The sequence below is a fragment of the Cervus canadensis genome, chromosome 8 (genome assembly GCF_019320065.1).
Source record: "Cervus canadensis isolate Bull #8, Minnesota chromosome 8, ASM1932006v1, whole genome shotgun sequence".
Lineage (NCBI taxonomy): Eukaryota > Metazoa > Chordata > Mammalia > Artiodactyla > Cervidae > Cervus > Cervus canadensis.
The window spans coordinates 63,871,029-63,886,505 of NC_057393.1; the positions used below are offsets into that span (position 1 = coordinate 63,871,029).

The 15,477-nt window shown below is 53.9% G+C and overlaps 1 protein-coding gene across 19 annotated transcripts in view; it reads left to right on the forward strand.

The window, feature by feature from the left end:
• Positions 1-251: 251 nt before the first annotated feature.
• The window catches only part of CAMK2G (calcium/calmodulin dependent protein kinase II gamma), a 55,018-nt gene continuing 39,792 nt past the window's right edge, over positions 252-15,477 (forward strand). For 7 of the 19 annotated variants that reach the window (XM_043476532.1, XM_043476534.1, XM_043476540.1 and 4 more), the window contains exons 1-3: positions 258-444; positions 1,800-1,894; positions 12,977-13,036. In XM_043476532.1, coding sequence (XP_043332467.1) covers positions 380-444; positions 1,800-1,894; positions 12,977-13,036 — 220 coding nt within the window. In that variant the 5' untranslated portion in view covers positions 258-379. Of the gene's footprint in view, positions 445-1,799; positions 1,895-12,976; positions 13,037-15,477 lie in introns of all 19 variants that reach the window. The other 12 variants (XM_043476524.1, XM_043476528.1, XM_043476531.1 and 9 more) reach the window with 5 other exon arrangements.

Here is a 15,477-nt window from a genome sequence, read left to right on the forward strand (position 1 = left end):
TAGGGTCTGCCCTGGGACAAGCCCACAGGTCAGGAACATTCTAGCCCCCTCCGGGTGGCAGGGGTCTGAGACCCCCCGCCCCCCCTTTCGCTCCCCGGCGCCTCAGTCCAGCCCCAGCGGCTCCCCGGGCGGGGCGGGGCCGGCGGCGGGAGGCCCCTCCCCCGGGGCGGTCCGGGGGCCGGGCGGGGGGCCGGCGGGGCTGGGGGCGGGGCGGGCGGGCGGCGCGGGGGTGTCCCTCCCTCCCTCGCTCTCCCCGGTAAAGTCTCGCGGTGCTGCCGGGCTCAGCCCCGTCTCCTCCTCTTGCTCCCTCGGCCGGGCGGCGGTGACTGTGCACCGACGTCGGCGCGGGCTGCACCGCCGCGTCCGCCCGCCCGCCAGCATGGCCACCACCGCCACCTGCACCCGCTTCACCGACGACTACCAGCTCTTCGAGGAGCTCGGCAAGTACGGCTCGTCCGCCACCAGCCGGGCCCCCCACACCCTGCCCCTGCCGCCCGGGCGCTATGCGGCTCCTCGCCCCGCCCCCCGGCCCTGCACCGGCCGCTGCAGCGCCCCCTCGGCCCGCCCCACCCCCAGCCTTTCCCGCCAGCCGCCTCCCGGGGCCCCCTCGCCCCCAGCTCCCTGCCCCGCAGCCCCCTCCGCGCCCTGCAGCAGCTGCCCGGACTGCTGCACCCCGCGCTGCCGCGGGGACTGCAGCCCCCGGAGCGCTCCTGGGCGCCCTCCAGCCCCGCCCCTTCCGCACCCTTCAGGCGCCCCCCCGAATCCCAGCCCCGCCTGTGTGCTGCCCCCTCCCCACTCTGTTCAAGAGCTCACTCAGCACCCTGTCCCACGTCCCACGCGCCTGAGACTCAGGACCCTCCCCGGCCCTGCAGCTCCAAGCCTGCTGCGGTGCCCGGGTGTGGGGGATGTTTGGTACCCGGCCCCGCCCCCGGCTAGTGCCGCTTCCAGGATGCCAGCCCCGCTGCTGGGCAGTGCTGCGGCACCCCCGTCCCCTCCCCCCTTCCCTGCAGTGGTCCCGGGAGCCGCGCGCCGCAGCCGCAGCATCCCCCTCCCCTCCGCACTGAGCTGGCCGCTGCACCAGCCCCGGCCCCCCACCCCCACCCGCGGCGCCGAGCCCGGCCGCTGCAGCCCCCGCCCAGCCCGCCCCCCTAGATGTTTCCAGGGCTGGAGCGTGCGAGCTCTCATTGAGGGGTGGGGGACGTGTAGAGGGAAATATCATGGGGAAGGGGAGTTGTTGATGTCTGAGATCCACAACTGGATCCTCTCTTTCCCCGTTGTCAGTTGAGCTAGGATGCAGTGGGATGAAGCCGGCTGGGGGGATTTGAGTCTCACTTTCCTCCCCATGGTTGAGGGAGACATGTATTAGAAAGACATACCCTCTTTCTAATCTCTCCTTCCCCTACGCCAACTCTTCCTGCTGAGAAAAGGGCAGGGTCTCTTCCCTTCTCGGGTCTTCTTGGCTGGGACTGCAGGGCTGCCTGTGAGATGCAGCAGGTGTGTGTTTTAAGCATCTCCCACCAGCTCTTGACGCACAGCCTGAGGTTAGGGCTGTTGCTTTACCCAGAACTAGATGTGGGCGTGGGAGTAGGGTGGTCCTCCACCCACATCTGTTGAGCGTCCTGCAGAGGCCACATCCTCTGCCCCAGGTTGGATGGTAATAGTCACAACACTGGTGTGTGTGTGTGTGTGATTTTGACTAAAGGTCTGGTGATGGGAGCATCGCTGTGCTCAGACCTGAAGTGTGTTTGTGTCGCTCTGCTCTGCTCCGTGTCCCAGTTCTTTCCCCCTTCTCCCTCCAGGGGTGCTTTCTCTGTGGTCCGCAGGTGTGTGAAGAAAACGTCCACGCAAGAGTATGCAGCAAAAATCATCAATACCAAGAAGTTATCTGCTCGGGGTGAGTATTCCCCATCTCAGTCTCTCCCTGGGGTGCCTCCAAGGGCTATGGGTTCTTCTGAAGAAGAACCAGCAGTTGGGGCTTGTGGCTTTAGTTCTTGGAGAAGAGTTGGAATTTCAGGGTGGGTGACCTTTGAAGCTAGGCAGAGAATTATACAGGGAACAGAGAGAAAAGAATAAAGATGTAAGAGATGTTGATTGCTGCTAGGAGGAGTGGTCCCTGAAGGCTCAAGGGAGTTTGGTTTTTATGGAGGGGGAGGATATCCGGAGTGGTGGGTGGCTAGCTCTTCGTTTGGGGCATTTGGAATCTCTGTGTTTGGGGCCATGGAAGCCACTCCAGGCTTGCACTAGTGCCTGTGCCCCGGTGGTGACTTAAGATGGAAATGCAGTAAGTGAACAGCTCTGAGAAACCCAGCCTCCCCCTGCCCACCAGGCGGCAGAACAGACTCCCAAGGGAAGGGAATCTGTAAACATCAAGGGAGGCTGCTACTGGCGAGGGCTTCTCGGGAACAAATCCTGCCAGATGAACTTGATTGCTTTTTTGATCAAATTACAAAGTTGGTTGTGCAGCAGCAGATGCAGTCTGTCCTGGGTGGAGGGTGATGCCTCATGGTCTGGAAATCTCAATGGCCTGGTCTGAATACGAGCAGCTGGGCCTCCAGATCTGAAGATGGTGAAGGCCCAGGCCTGAGAGCCTAACTTGTGAAATGCTCCCCAGTGCCTGGGGCTGGGAAGGGTCAGGCCCTGTGCCTCACACCTTGAACCTTCTCTCCCTACACCTTGTGCTGGGTGCTTGCCAAAAGTCAACTCATCTGATAGGTATAGAGCCAGCAATGTGAAGTCCTCTTCATAGGTGTGGCAAGTAGGGAGGTATGTGGATGGGGCAGGTCATCCGAGAGCTGCAAGGTGTAGCCCTGGGACAGAGGTTATAAGACTCAGAAAAGAGTTAAAATTAAGACCGGGCAATAGGATGCCCTGGAGAAGATGCGGGCCGTGACTAGGAATGACCTGGGCGTCTCTGGACTAAGAGATGTAATACATGTCTCTAAGCATTGGAGAAGCTATAAACTGACAGTGGGCTTGTCAGTTATTCTGGGACCTGTTTAGCAGCGCTGTGTCTGCCTCCTGGCTGGGAGGACAGCTCTCCATCCCTACAAGCAGGGGTTGACTCGCTGTCTTCCTTCCAGCCCCTGTCTCTTGCTGTTACTCTACATTGGCTATTAAGTTGACTTATTTGTTTGTTTTCTTTCTCTCTGGGTACCTTGAGTCAGAAGCGATCGTTGTCATAGAGATATGTGGGCAGTCAGATGCCCTCCTCCTTTGGGGAGGGGGGACAGTGCAGTGGGTTGGGCTCTTTGGCAGACATGCTCTGGCCAAGGATGCAGGGTGCAGGCAGGGATGACGGTTTGAGAATGGATACCTCCCCGTGCCCACACAGCATAGCCCGTGTGCATCAGTAACAGGGCTGGTGTCTGGTGTCTCCGGTTAATGATGCAATGCTTTGCTTTCCCGGTCTCACCGCTGTCCTCTGACCCAGGGATGAGGGTGGGAGAGACAGCTGCGAGCTGAACTCTAGGGTGAGGAGAGCTGGTGTGGTGACTTTGTGGACTTGCCTGCCTTAGGCTATCTTTTTCTATTCCTTCCCTACCTACCTGAACTTCCCTAACCTGTGCGGTCAGGTCCCTTTCCAGGCTTCACCTTCTTTCAACCTTGTCCCATCTCTCCCAGCTGATATCTTTTTTCCCTGCCCAAACTGGATGAGATTTTATTTCCCTTTGATTTTTTTTCTTCAAGAAGATTCTTGTGTAAGATCATATGCTTCAGGCAGCAGCTCCCCTTCTCAAGATGGTTATGCCAAAACTGGGGCTCTGTTGTGAGGCCTGTGTGCCAGGTTAACTTTGGGACAGAGGCCTGGTCCTGGCTGGTAGGTACAGATGCCAACAAGAGAGGTCAGGGATATGTAAGTGCCAATAATGTTTGGAGATTGAGAGTGGGAGGCTGTTGTCTTGGAGATGGAGGGAGTCGTCTGGGGGTTGCACTGTAGGTGTGGGTGTAGGGGATTTGAGCTCCCAGGGAGGGTTGGGCCAGGTTGCCCACTAGGCTAGTGCCCGTGGGGTTAGTGAATGAAGGCCGTGGCGTTCCTGAAGCCTCTCAGTTTACGCTGTATATTTTATAAAGGTGCAGCGGCTGGGGCTGGGTTTCACTCATCGCTGTCTGTCTGTCTAGGGCTCCACAGGTGTTGGATTTCTGTGCCTGGGAATGTGGTGGGCCCACCAGGGTCATCCATGAAGGTCTGAAGGGGGTTTGCTGAGTCTCTCTGCCTGTTCCTTTCTCGTCTGTGATTCTCTGTGCTGCAGAATCAAAGAGAGAGTGTCAGGCTGCTTCTCCTTGCCACCTGTGGTGAGGTGGCCCAGGAGGCATGGGGAGAGATCACCTGGTCTTCTGGGGGGTCAGCTCTGGACAGGAATCCTTTTGCTCTGTTGTTTCTTGTCCTGGTGGCCTCAGGGGCCCATGATGGTGGCTGTGCGGCAACGTAGAGAGCTAAGGCGGCTGAGTGTTGAGCACTGTCTTGGTCTGCGGGTCTGTCTGCGTAAAGTCACTGAAAGTCACATAATGTCACTCCATTTGCTTTGGAACAGCAATAGGTGTGGAGTTGAGGCTCTTAAGGGAGCCCGTGATTCCAAGCTTAGCTCTCAGCTAGGCTGAAGGAGGCATTTAAAATAGGCTTGGATGCAGAGCTAGTGGGCCAGGTGATGGCAATGATAAGTCGTTATTTTAAGATTTAAGAGCACCCCCTCCCCCAGGAGCCTGAGCCCTTATGTCTTCTTTTATTTTTAAATCTTCAGATTCCCTTCTTATCTTTATTCATATGCATATAGATTTTCACCTCGTAGAACATAACATTTCATATCCCACTCTCTTGCTTGTATCCAAACCATTTCCCATATTGCTACAGTTGAAGGGCAAATGGTCCTTTCTTTTTTCTACTTTTTCTACGTAGTTTAGGATTTATCCTTGGAGCAGTTTACATCATAAGAATTTTCTCTATTTGGACCATTTATCTGAATTCCAGTTGCTTTCACTGGGAAGGGAGCTTAGCCTTACTAAGAGGTGCTATGGGAAACAATATTATGAAATCTGTTAACAGCATTTGCCTTGTTTGTTTATTTAATCTGTATACCCCATGTGAAGAAATTTCTATTGAAGTTAAATGTAAGCAAAAGCCTTCCCCTTCCCCAGGACCTGGGAGGTAAGGATAGGAATCATATCTGTTTCTTTACATATATGATTGATACGTAGTGATACAGGGGCCTGATACATATTGATAGAACAAAGTGCCTGATACATACTGTGCCTCCGGTACAGGTTGAATGAATGGACTGTGTAACCAGCCAGGTTGCCTTTTGGCTTTGGCTCTCAGGAAGCTCATAGCCAAGTTGCTGGAACCCTTGTATCCTGGTACTGGCTTGGATTCTCTCTTTCTGATCCGTGGACCAGCCTGTAGTCCTGACACAACTGTAGGAGAGAACAGATGAAGTTAAAGACTTGTGCTTGGGGAATAAGACAGGTGGGAGATATAGGAAGATATTGCAGCTTATCATCTTCCTTCCCTGTCATAAACAGCCTTTTAGGGCAATGTCAGGACTTCCTCTAAGCAGCAGTTTTCAATTTTACTGTGCAAGAGGATCACTGTGAAGACTGGCTAAGAATGCAGATTCCTGGGCTCTATCCAGAGATTCTGCTTCGGGAGGTCTGGGGTGGAGCCTCAGAATCTACCCTTTTAACAAGTGCCGTAGTGAATTTCATGCAGGTGGGCCCTGAGCCACACTTGAAGAAATGCCGTCTAAAAAGCGACAGCCATGACAGTTGCTCTTGCCATACTCTTTGATATTTATCAGACACACCTTGGCCCAGCCTTCTCCAGGTGGTGTCTCTGCCACTCTGTGACCATCTGTGCACATGGGTTGTTCTGCGATTAGGGGCCTCTTCTGAGCCCCCAGATTGGGGTGTCAGTTCGCGTCCAAGGCTGTGGCAAGCTGAGAGGCTGTAATTGTGGCATGTTGGCCACCAGAAGGGCAAAGGCTGTGCCTTTCTTGGTCCAGCTGGCCCTGGGACTGAAATAGGATCCCCCTGGGTGGTGCCAGCTGAAAGTCTCCACCCCCTTAGCGTTGGCCTGAGTAGCCCCCATGACATTTGTGTCCCCTGTGGTATCTCCAAGTGAGACTTTCCTGTTAAGGATGAAGAGAGCGGAGGGTGATGCAGCAGGGAGGGAGGGGCAGGAGGAAGAGAGATCTATACAGCACTGGAACACCGGGACTCTGGGACTTGAAGCATTTAAGGAGGTTAGATCCAAAATGGTGCTTTCCTCCTGAGGATAAAACAGACTGATTTCTGTTGACAGAGAAGTGAGCATCCTGTATAGAGGTGACTGAGCTCCTCTGACTCTCCCCGCTGGATGAGGAAACAGCCTGGAGGCCCCTTCTTTGTGCTAAGGGTCGGTTTCATCATCCAGCCATGCTGTGAGCTGTGTGATTTAGCTCCTATAACACTGGCCTGCCGTCCTGCCCACCTGCCCCTTCCCAGAGTGATTTTGGGTGCTAGCATCATAGGGTGGTGATGCAGGTGGGAAGGGGCCCCATCCTATAGGAGAAGCCCCTGCTTGCTTCTTGCTGCTTGCTCTGGGCCCTTGTCAAGAGCTGGGCTCCAAGCTTCGAGGCTGTGGTGAAACCCTAGAGGTGAGTGGCTGACCCCATTCTCTGCCGAGGCTGGAGGCAGAGAAGGGGTGGAGTGGGTGTGACCAGCTCCTGCCCCATCTCTGAGTGTGCTGCTCTCTGTACAGCCTTGGCAGGCTGACAAGGGCCTGATCCCATGGGTGCCAAATGGGTGTTGACAGGAAGAGATGGGCACTTTGCACCTTTCGAGTGCCTCTCGGCAGAAGCCCTCTGTCTTCTGTCCACGGGCCATACAGATCTCCCTTACGGCAGGTGGGGAAACCAAGACGCAAAAGACTGGTTCGTTTTGAGCTGTAGGCATGCCAGTGATATTGCCAGTGCTCAGATCCCAGCATCTTTAAGCAGTGTGGTCATCATTTACCCTTTAGCTCTTCCCTTTAAAATACAGATTCTGGATATTTTGTTTCTGTGCTAAATCCTAAGAGATCACCTCCACGCCTCTCCATCTAGACCCAGAGCTTGGAGCCCAGAGGAGCAGATCCCTCCCTTCCCCTGACTAGGTCTCGCTGTCGTCTGAACATACCTCTGTGGGTAGAGACCGCGCTATGGTAGGGATGTTTCCAGCCACTTCCCCCCCAAACACCACCTCTACTTCCTGGGCCCTATCAGCAGCAGCAGCTTCCCATCTGCTCCCCTCTTCTCTCCTCCCTCTCTTTCCCCTCCCCCAGCTTGCTGCTGCCCTGGGAGGAGCTATTTTTAGGGGCTGCTTCCTGGGATGTTTTACTTGGGGCTGGTTACCATGAAGGAAATGTCACCAAAACAGTGGGCAAAGGCTGCAGGCACCCAGAGCCCTGCTGGGGGCATGGAGAGCTCAGTGGCTGACCCTGTTCTGGCCTTGAGAGTGTCCAGAGGCAGAGCCTTGCCTTCTTGGGGCTTGCTAGTGACCCCATGGGGATTTTCTCTGTCCAAGCTGGTTTGGGAAGACTTTCACTATGGGCCTCTTCTTGGAGCCTCTCTCCTTGTCCTCCTTAGTTAAAGCTTCTCTTGTCTTAAGATCCAAAGACCAGAGTAAGGCTCAGGTCTTCACATCACCCAGTTAAAACTGCTTGAGTTAGGGCTGAAGAGAAGGAAAGGACACCAGTTCAAAGGCCAGAGCCTTGGGGGTTCATGTGGGGACTTTTCAGGCCCCATTGTGCTGTATTCACAGCCCTCAGCTAGTCCCCAGGTGTTTGGATATGAAGGAATTAGAAGCTGTGGCCCCCGCTCTTATGTGATACACACTTCTGTTCTTAATTGGGGACTTTGCACCTTTAGAGTGAGATTCAAAGAGGAAGGGCTGTGGCATCACAATGTCAGGGTGAGGTCAATGGGATTGTAGTTTGGGATTCCCAAGGCCAGGGGCTGTTTATAAGCAGCTGGGGAATGTGGATTATGACACCAAATCCCTGCACTGCCCTTGTTTCTACTCCTCTCTGAGCGATGCCTCAGAGGGCCAGGAGGGGGACAGCAAGAGACGCCCACACAGCATCTGAACTAGGTGGGCTGTGGGAAGCTTTTCCTGACCCACGTTGGGACCACAGGCACAGACCTTCGAAATAACTCCGAAAAGTCAAGGATGGCATTGAGATCAGAACTTGGGGAGGGTCCCCATTGCCAGAGCAGGGCTCTGTGTCTTTTCCCACTTACACTGGGCTGTATGTTTAGATGTCAGCAGGATCTTGGTTGAAGTCTGTGTTAGCATTCGTGGTTTTAGAGACATCACTGAATCAGCCGGTGTGTCTCTGCAGGGCTGTGGAGAACCTGGCTGGCTCTCCCTGCGCTTCATCCTGCTGGGGCAGGAAAGTGAGTTTGGAGTAGGCATCATCCCTCGGGGTGCTAGGGGAGAGGTCTTTCGAGGTCTCCTCGCCGTCTGCTTCCTCTGCTCTGTATCTGGTCCCTGCTTTGCTGCCCTTCTCGTCAAGGGTGTTCAGCCTTTGTGGTGCCCTGACCCAAGTCTTAAGCTCCTGTGCAGAAGGCGGGGGAGTCAAGGGATCCTTGCGTCCAGGGCCTGGCCGTGACCTGAGAGTGCCGTGACCTATCAGGAAGCCCTGAAGTGGGATCTTGATAACGGCCGCTTCTGCTTTCTGCTCCTGCTACCACCTCTGCTCTTGAGGGGGAAATCCTTGCAGAGGGCTGTGGTTGGAGCTGGGCTGAAGGCCGGCAGGGGTGGGTCTCTCCATGGCAGTAGCACACAGGCAGGCAGGAAGTGGCCCTGTGCAAAAGCGGGAAGTGGCTGTTGTCAAACAGGAAGGGGGGGCTGGGCCGTGTGAGGGGGTGGGGACGAGCCCGGTCGAAAAGGTGGGTGGGAAGAGGGTCAGCCTTGAAGAAGGTCTGGGCTGTTCTCTAGGAACACAGCTCAGCGGTCACTGGAAGGAGGGGTGTCTCAAGGGAGAAGGCCGCCTTCGTGACGGGAACACTGGTTGACGTGTTATGTTAGCACCTTGGGATGTCAAGCCAGGGCCTGGACCTACCACTGTGAACCAGGCCAGGTCAGTGGCCTTAGCCTTTCGGGACCTGGGGATGCTGAGTCTCGGACTTCCCTGGTAGCTCAGTTGATAAAGAATCCGCCTACAATGTGGGAGACCTGGATTTGATCCCTGCATTGGGAACATCCCCTGGTAGAGGACATAGTAACCCACTCCAGTATTCTTGCCTGGAGAAACCCCGTGGACAGAGGAGCCTGGTGGGCTGCAGTCCATGGGGTCAAAAAGAGTCAGACACAACTGAGTGACTAAGCACAGCACAGCATGCTGAGTTTATAGGGCAAACCCTGCAGCTGGAAAAGATGCTCTGCAAACCTGACTTGTTCCTGAAACATTGCCGCTGCTTGGACAGAGCCTGTGCTTCTTCCCAGACACACAGTGGGCAACAGGACAGGAAGTGAGGGGGAAAGGGACGGGAGACAGCAGCTGCAGAGGTTGGGGTGCTGGTCGCTGAGCAAGGATCCTCGTGAGGCGGCAGGGAGAGCGTGGTAGGCAGAAACCACACGGCTCATTGAGCAGAGTTTCAGGATGGCAGGGCGCCACAGCCCGTAAGGCTAGGGCCGAGGACTACCAGGGCTCCCACAGACAGTGGCTTTAACTGGGCTGTCCTCTCTCGGAGGTTACCCCGCTGGTAACCTTCCCCTGCAGGCTGCAGACACCAGTGGGCCCCACCCAAATGGGAGGCTGTGATAGAGCCAGGTCAAGGGCTTGGTTAGTGTTCCAAGACCCCATGACTGCCCAGACTGATGGAGAGTGGGTCCAAGTCTCTCATGTCTCTGGTGATGGCCGTGGGCACAAGCCCAGCCTGGGAGACCTCATCTGTCTTACTGCTGGATCCTTGGAAAGGAGGCTCTCCCTGAGTGCCAGGCACTGTGCAGAGCGTTTACCCAAATACATCATTTAAGCCACAGATATCCCTGCCTTCATTTTAGAAGTGAGGAAACTTTTTCCCAAGCTATGTACCTGGCTCACTCTGTCACCTCCCTTCTATCACATGTCACCTCCATGCCGAGGCTGTCCTTGACCATGCGGTTTAAGTGTGCACTCTCCCCCTCCCCTGCTTTATTTTTCTTTATTGCACTTGCCGTGACATCTAACATGGCATCCAGTTCTTACGGTCTGTCCCCCGACCAAGCTCCACTAGGATATCAGCTTGATGAGGGTAGGGACTGTTGTCTGTTCTGTTCACTGCTGCATCCCCAGCATCTGGAACAGCACCTGTTGCATAGTAGGCCTCAGTAAGTATTTTCTGAATGAATAAATGAGACTCAGATGGGTTTGGGACTCGCAGCTCTAGGACTCCATCTGGGGCTGTGTGACTCAAAACCAGTGGGTTAATGGCCAGACTCCATGGCTGAGGGTCAGAGCAAGGACCACAGCACAGCCTGGGGTTCAGAGAAGACTTGTGCAGGATGTGGTACTCAGCTCCGTGGAGTTAGGGTCAAACTGCGTGACTATCTAGGACCCTCTGGACCCTGCGCAGCTCCTTCGAGGAGCTGGGAGTGTGACTGTCTCTTCTCTTCCCACTCTGAGTCACTGATAAAGCCAGAGCTCCCTTATTTTTAGTGCCGTTGCTGTTGTGGAACTGTAACCATTAGCCAGTAAGAGACTTAAGGGAGGAGATAAACATTAATCTTCTGGGCCTTCCCCTCAGCTGCCACCTCCGCATCACAGGATACTGCTCCCCTGCACCTGGCTGGGCAGCCGAGCCCGAGAGTTGCGGGTTGGAGGGTGTGAGGTGAGTGGTGAGAGAGAGGGCCGGGGGGTCCTCAGCTTCAGTGTGCCTTGCTTGGTATCACCATCCCACGACCAGGCGTGGGGAGGAAGGTGGGGTCGCCCTGGCATCCCCCAGTCAGGTCTGGAAGAAGCAAGCCCCCCCTGTCCCCAGGCAAGGCTAGTGCTGCTTCCTCAACTGCACTGCCTTCTGGAGGTCCCGGCCCCGAGGGGTCGCAGGCAGTGTGGGATTACCTGGGGCTTTCCTGGCTGCATCCTGGTCAGTCATCATACCGAACTTGAGGATGGGACGGAAGGCCTGACCCAGATCTGTGGGCAGCTGGGATAGATTAGCTGGGCAGCAGGAACTAATCTCTGCCTGTCCCTACCTCCTTCTTCCACAGAGCAGAGCCATCCCTAGACGGAACGTTTAGGACAGAGCTGAGGGTGCTTGGTGAGACAGTAATATGAGCTCCTTCTTGTCTGTACATTATCTCAGGCAGGCCTGGGTTTGAATTCGCACTTCTCTCCCATTCCCGCTGTAGGACCTTGGGTGACTTACTTAACCTCTCTGGGCCTGTTTTATCATCTGTGAAATGCGGACAGTCAGTACACCTGCCTAGTAGGATGGTTGTGAGGGTCATGGGAGGCTTTACAGAGGCTCTTTGCTGTTTAGGTAGAGGTGGGGTGGGCACCAGCCCCTACTAAGGGACGCAGGAATCGCTTGGCAGGTATGGAAGGGACGGTGCCTGCCTGGACCTGTAGGAGTTGGGGTGAACTGGACTGTGCCCCTAAAGCCTGGAGTCTTGACTTGATGCTTTCATTTTTCCTGATCCTGTCATCTTAGCATAGCAATGGAGAAAGAGGGCTCTGGGCTCAGACCACCTGCATCTGGTGCCTGTTGGTGTGACCTTGGGCAGGTTACTTGAAGCTTTTAAGCCTCAGTTTCCTCCTTTGCAATGTAACTGAGCTAATCAGGTCCTCTGTTTCACTGGGTTTCTGTGAGGATGAAATAAGACTGTCTGTGCCTCTGCCCAGCGTATAGTAAATACTTAATAAAGAATTAGTTTTTACTAGTACTATCAATGTTATTGATAAACCATTATTAAGCCTCTGATATGGAAGGAACTCTAGAAAGCATCACACAGAGAGGTGCCACTCTGAAGAGTTTGTGACCGAAAGATAAGTGATTTAAATGTGTGATGTGAGAATTTATAAGAGGTGCTGTGGGAGACAGGGCTGGGTCATGGGGAGAGAAGTCACAGTCTACTTGGAGGAACAGGGAAGACTTTGTGAAGGAGGTGGCTTTGGTGGAGTTCAGCAAGTAGAGATGGGGGGTAGAGTGGCTGGGGCTTCTAGGCTACCTTGTTTTAAGCAGTAGCAGCCCCTCTTTCTGCCGCCTGGAGCTCTGCCTTCCTCTGGAAGGAATCAACTACCACATCTTGCTTAGATTTGTGGGCTCTTGGATTCTGGTCATTTCACCAAAGCAGTGTAACCCCAGAACCTGCGTGGCACTAGGCCAGAGCTCCCAGCAGTGGGCAGCCAAGCGGGTCCTGGGGAGAAGTAGGATTTCTGCAAAATGGGCATCATAATACTACCAACCTCCAAGAGTTGTTTTGAGACTAAATTAAAAGATGTGTTTGCCTGGTGTAGAAGTAAGCACTCAATAAACATTTGCTTTTTTTTTTTTTCAAATTATCATCAGTCTCCATTGTCAGCATGATTGTGTTTCAGGATTGCCATGAAGACTGCGTTAGAGAGTATATGCAAAACTCCTAACACGGTGTATGTTCGTGTAGTAGGTGTTCAATAAAACTTAGCCATTATTATTAGTATTTTCAACAAGGAAGAGATTCTGGACACCCTGGCCCAGTGAAATCCCTGCTGTGGTGGAAAGAGCACCAGAGTTTTAGTTTAAGACTTGGATTCAAATCCTGGCTCTGCCACTCACTAGCTTGGGAAGCTTTCCTAAGACACTGCTTCATGGGAAAATACCTGTCATTAATACCTGTCTTCAGAATTGATGTGACCTGCTCTGTTAATTCAGCAAATTGTTTAAAAAACAAAGGGGGGGGGGCATAGTAGGTGCCTAAGAATTGAAGGCATATGAATAGGCAAGTGGCCACAAATAGAGTGGATGTCTGATAACTTTTGTTTTCTCTCTTCCACTTTTAGATCACCAGAAACTAGAACGTGAGGCCCGGATATGCCGACTTCTGAAACATCCAAACATTGGTAAGTGCCCTTATATAGAGCATGTCTTGGGCATTTTGTAGAAGGTGGAGAGAACAGAGATCCACTGTTTTTGTGTGGGGAGCCACTTCTGTCCCTGGGCGTCTGCCTGGTGTCTTTTTTTACCCAGGCAGGATCGCAGCTCAGAATTCTGGGGTGTTCTAGTTTAGAGACCTGAATGTCTCTCTTCCTGTGTGCCATCTCAGGGCTGGGAGTGAGGTATCAGAATATGTTTCAGGCTCCCTTTCTTCCCCTCTCCTTCCGTCTTTGGGCTGAGGTCCAGGTCTTTGGCATGTGAGGCTCGGGGCGAGTAGCCTGCCAGCATCCCTCACCAGGGGCCTTCCACGGCCGTCATAAAAGGGTCCACACTTTGTTTCTGGACTTGAAAGAGTTTTGTTCCTTGTTGCGGTATCATGCGCACTCTGGGGGTTTCCATGGTGCTCCCGTTTGTATTCCCCGGAGCCAGGAAAGCAAGCTGCCCACCCGCCTGGCTTCCCTGAAGAAGGGGTGGTAGGAGCCACTCGGCCGGAGAAGGAGAAAAAATTAAGAGGATTTCTCCCTGCTCCCACCCTGACTCGGGGGACAAGAGCACATTGTTGGTTGTTCTAAAGCCTGAGGAGGTTTGCCTGCCACAACCCACTCTGGCTCAGTTTTACATTGTTCAGCTGAAGTAGTCTTTGCCAAAAGCGTTGGCCCCGATTTGGTGCTTCTCTCGGAGGGGACAGGAACTGGGCTGGCTTCAGCGTCTGAGCAGAAACCCCAGGCTTGACTTGAGGTAGAAAAGCAGGGAACATCTCCTAGGTTTTCCCTGAAAGCTCCAGTTACCACAAAGGACAGTGAGTTTCTGTGCTCCTCAGGCACGGCCTAAATATTAGGGGTGCTCCAGGGGCTGCCCACGCTGCTGGGCTGGTGGCTGGCACTGAGGTGACTTGCTGAAGTTCAGTGCTCCCCCCTGAGCTACTCAGCCTCCAGCTTCACAGACCCAGGACTGGGATTTTCACCGTGAGCTCTGACACGGGAGAGTGGGGTCGTACTCCAGCCCGAGGGGAAGGGAGCTTTGAGGTAACCAGAACTGAGGCCGTGCACGGCTTTGTAGATGACAATCAGCAGCTTGGCTTACACGCGACAGAGATTGGCGTAACTGGTGCTCAGTTCTGCCTGGTGCAGTCTTCCACGAAGCCGGCACCTCTCAGCCCACGAGTCCCGGGCTGGGAACCCCTGCGCTCTCTGAAGTTCAACCCTCACCTGAAAACGGCATGTTGGGGACCAATTGTCACCTTGGGTAGGAGAGAAACGACGAGAGGAACAGCTAAAGCAGCAGTCACCAACTCAGGCATGTTTTGTTTGGCCGGCTTAGTGGTTTAAAAATATTTTTATTATTTGCCAGTATTTTAAAATGAGATTTCACATTTTGAAAAAAAAAAAAATCTATTTCCCAATCTTTCACATCAGAAGATTTGGCTTTGCCGAGCCCACATCCATGCATGGCCAGAATCAGCTGGACCTGGGCAGTGACTGCCCCCTTAGCCTGCTGGCCATTGTCTGTACTGTTAACTTTCTACTGCTTACCTGGTACCTCTAGGCTTTATGAGCTTGTCACTCTGAGCTAGCAGTGCCAGAACAGGAGAAAAAAAGCGGGTGGGTGACTAAAGCCATCCACAAGCACAGAAGCGTTTTGGTGTTCCAGTCCCAGGTCTCAGGGTCTGAGGACAACAACTTCCTTTCCTTACGCCCCAAGTGAACAACTCACAGAGCAATGATGAACTGCCCGCCCTGGAGGGAGGGGAGAACAAAGGGTGGGGTCGATGGTGCAAGAGGTGGAACCATGTCCTTCTTACCTGCAACATGGGCGTGGTTGACCACAGAAGGGTCAGGGTAGGGTAAAGACAATTGAGAATCAACCCGGAAGTACAGAACTGGAATTCTAGCTGGAAAACACTCCAGCCTTCTTTTTCTGTGCTTTCAAAAATTAGATATATACTTTTGAACCTTTTAGACTTGACTTGGTTTGGTAGCCCTTTTTTCTTTAACCACCAGTCCCCAGTGCAGAATCAAGGCAGATGGAGGGACTGTCTCCCCCAGCCATCTGCTCTGTTAGGGAGACAGCAGGACCCAGGGAAGGCCAGGCAAGGCCCTCTCCCTTTGTCAGCATCTCATTGCCTGGAACTGTGCTTCCATTTCATGATTGCTCCCAGACCCTAGGGGCATTGGTCTGAGGCCCTGTTTTGGGGTCAAGGGAAGGGAGAGGAAAGGATGAGTAGTCAGGACCATGTCCTGGGAGAACGATCTGGCCAGGCTGTCCATCCTGTGGGAACCAGGACTCCTAGAGATGAGGGGGAGCTGTGGGTCCAGGAGATGGGGGTTGCCATGGATCTTGACCTGGCTTGTGGCAGAAGAGGAGCCCGTTTTGTCCCCTTAATTCACTATTCCTCTTCTCTCTCCAC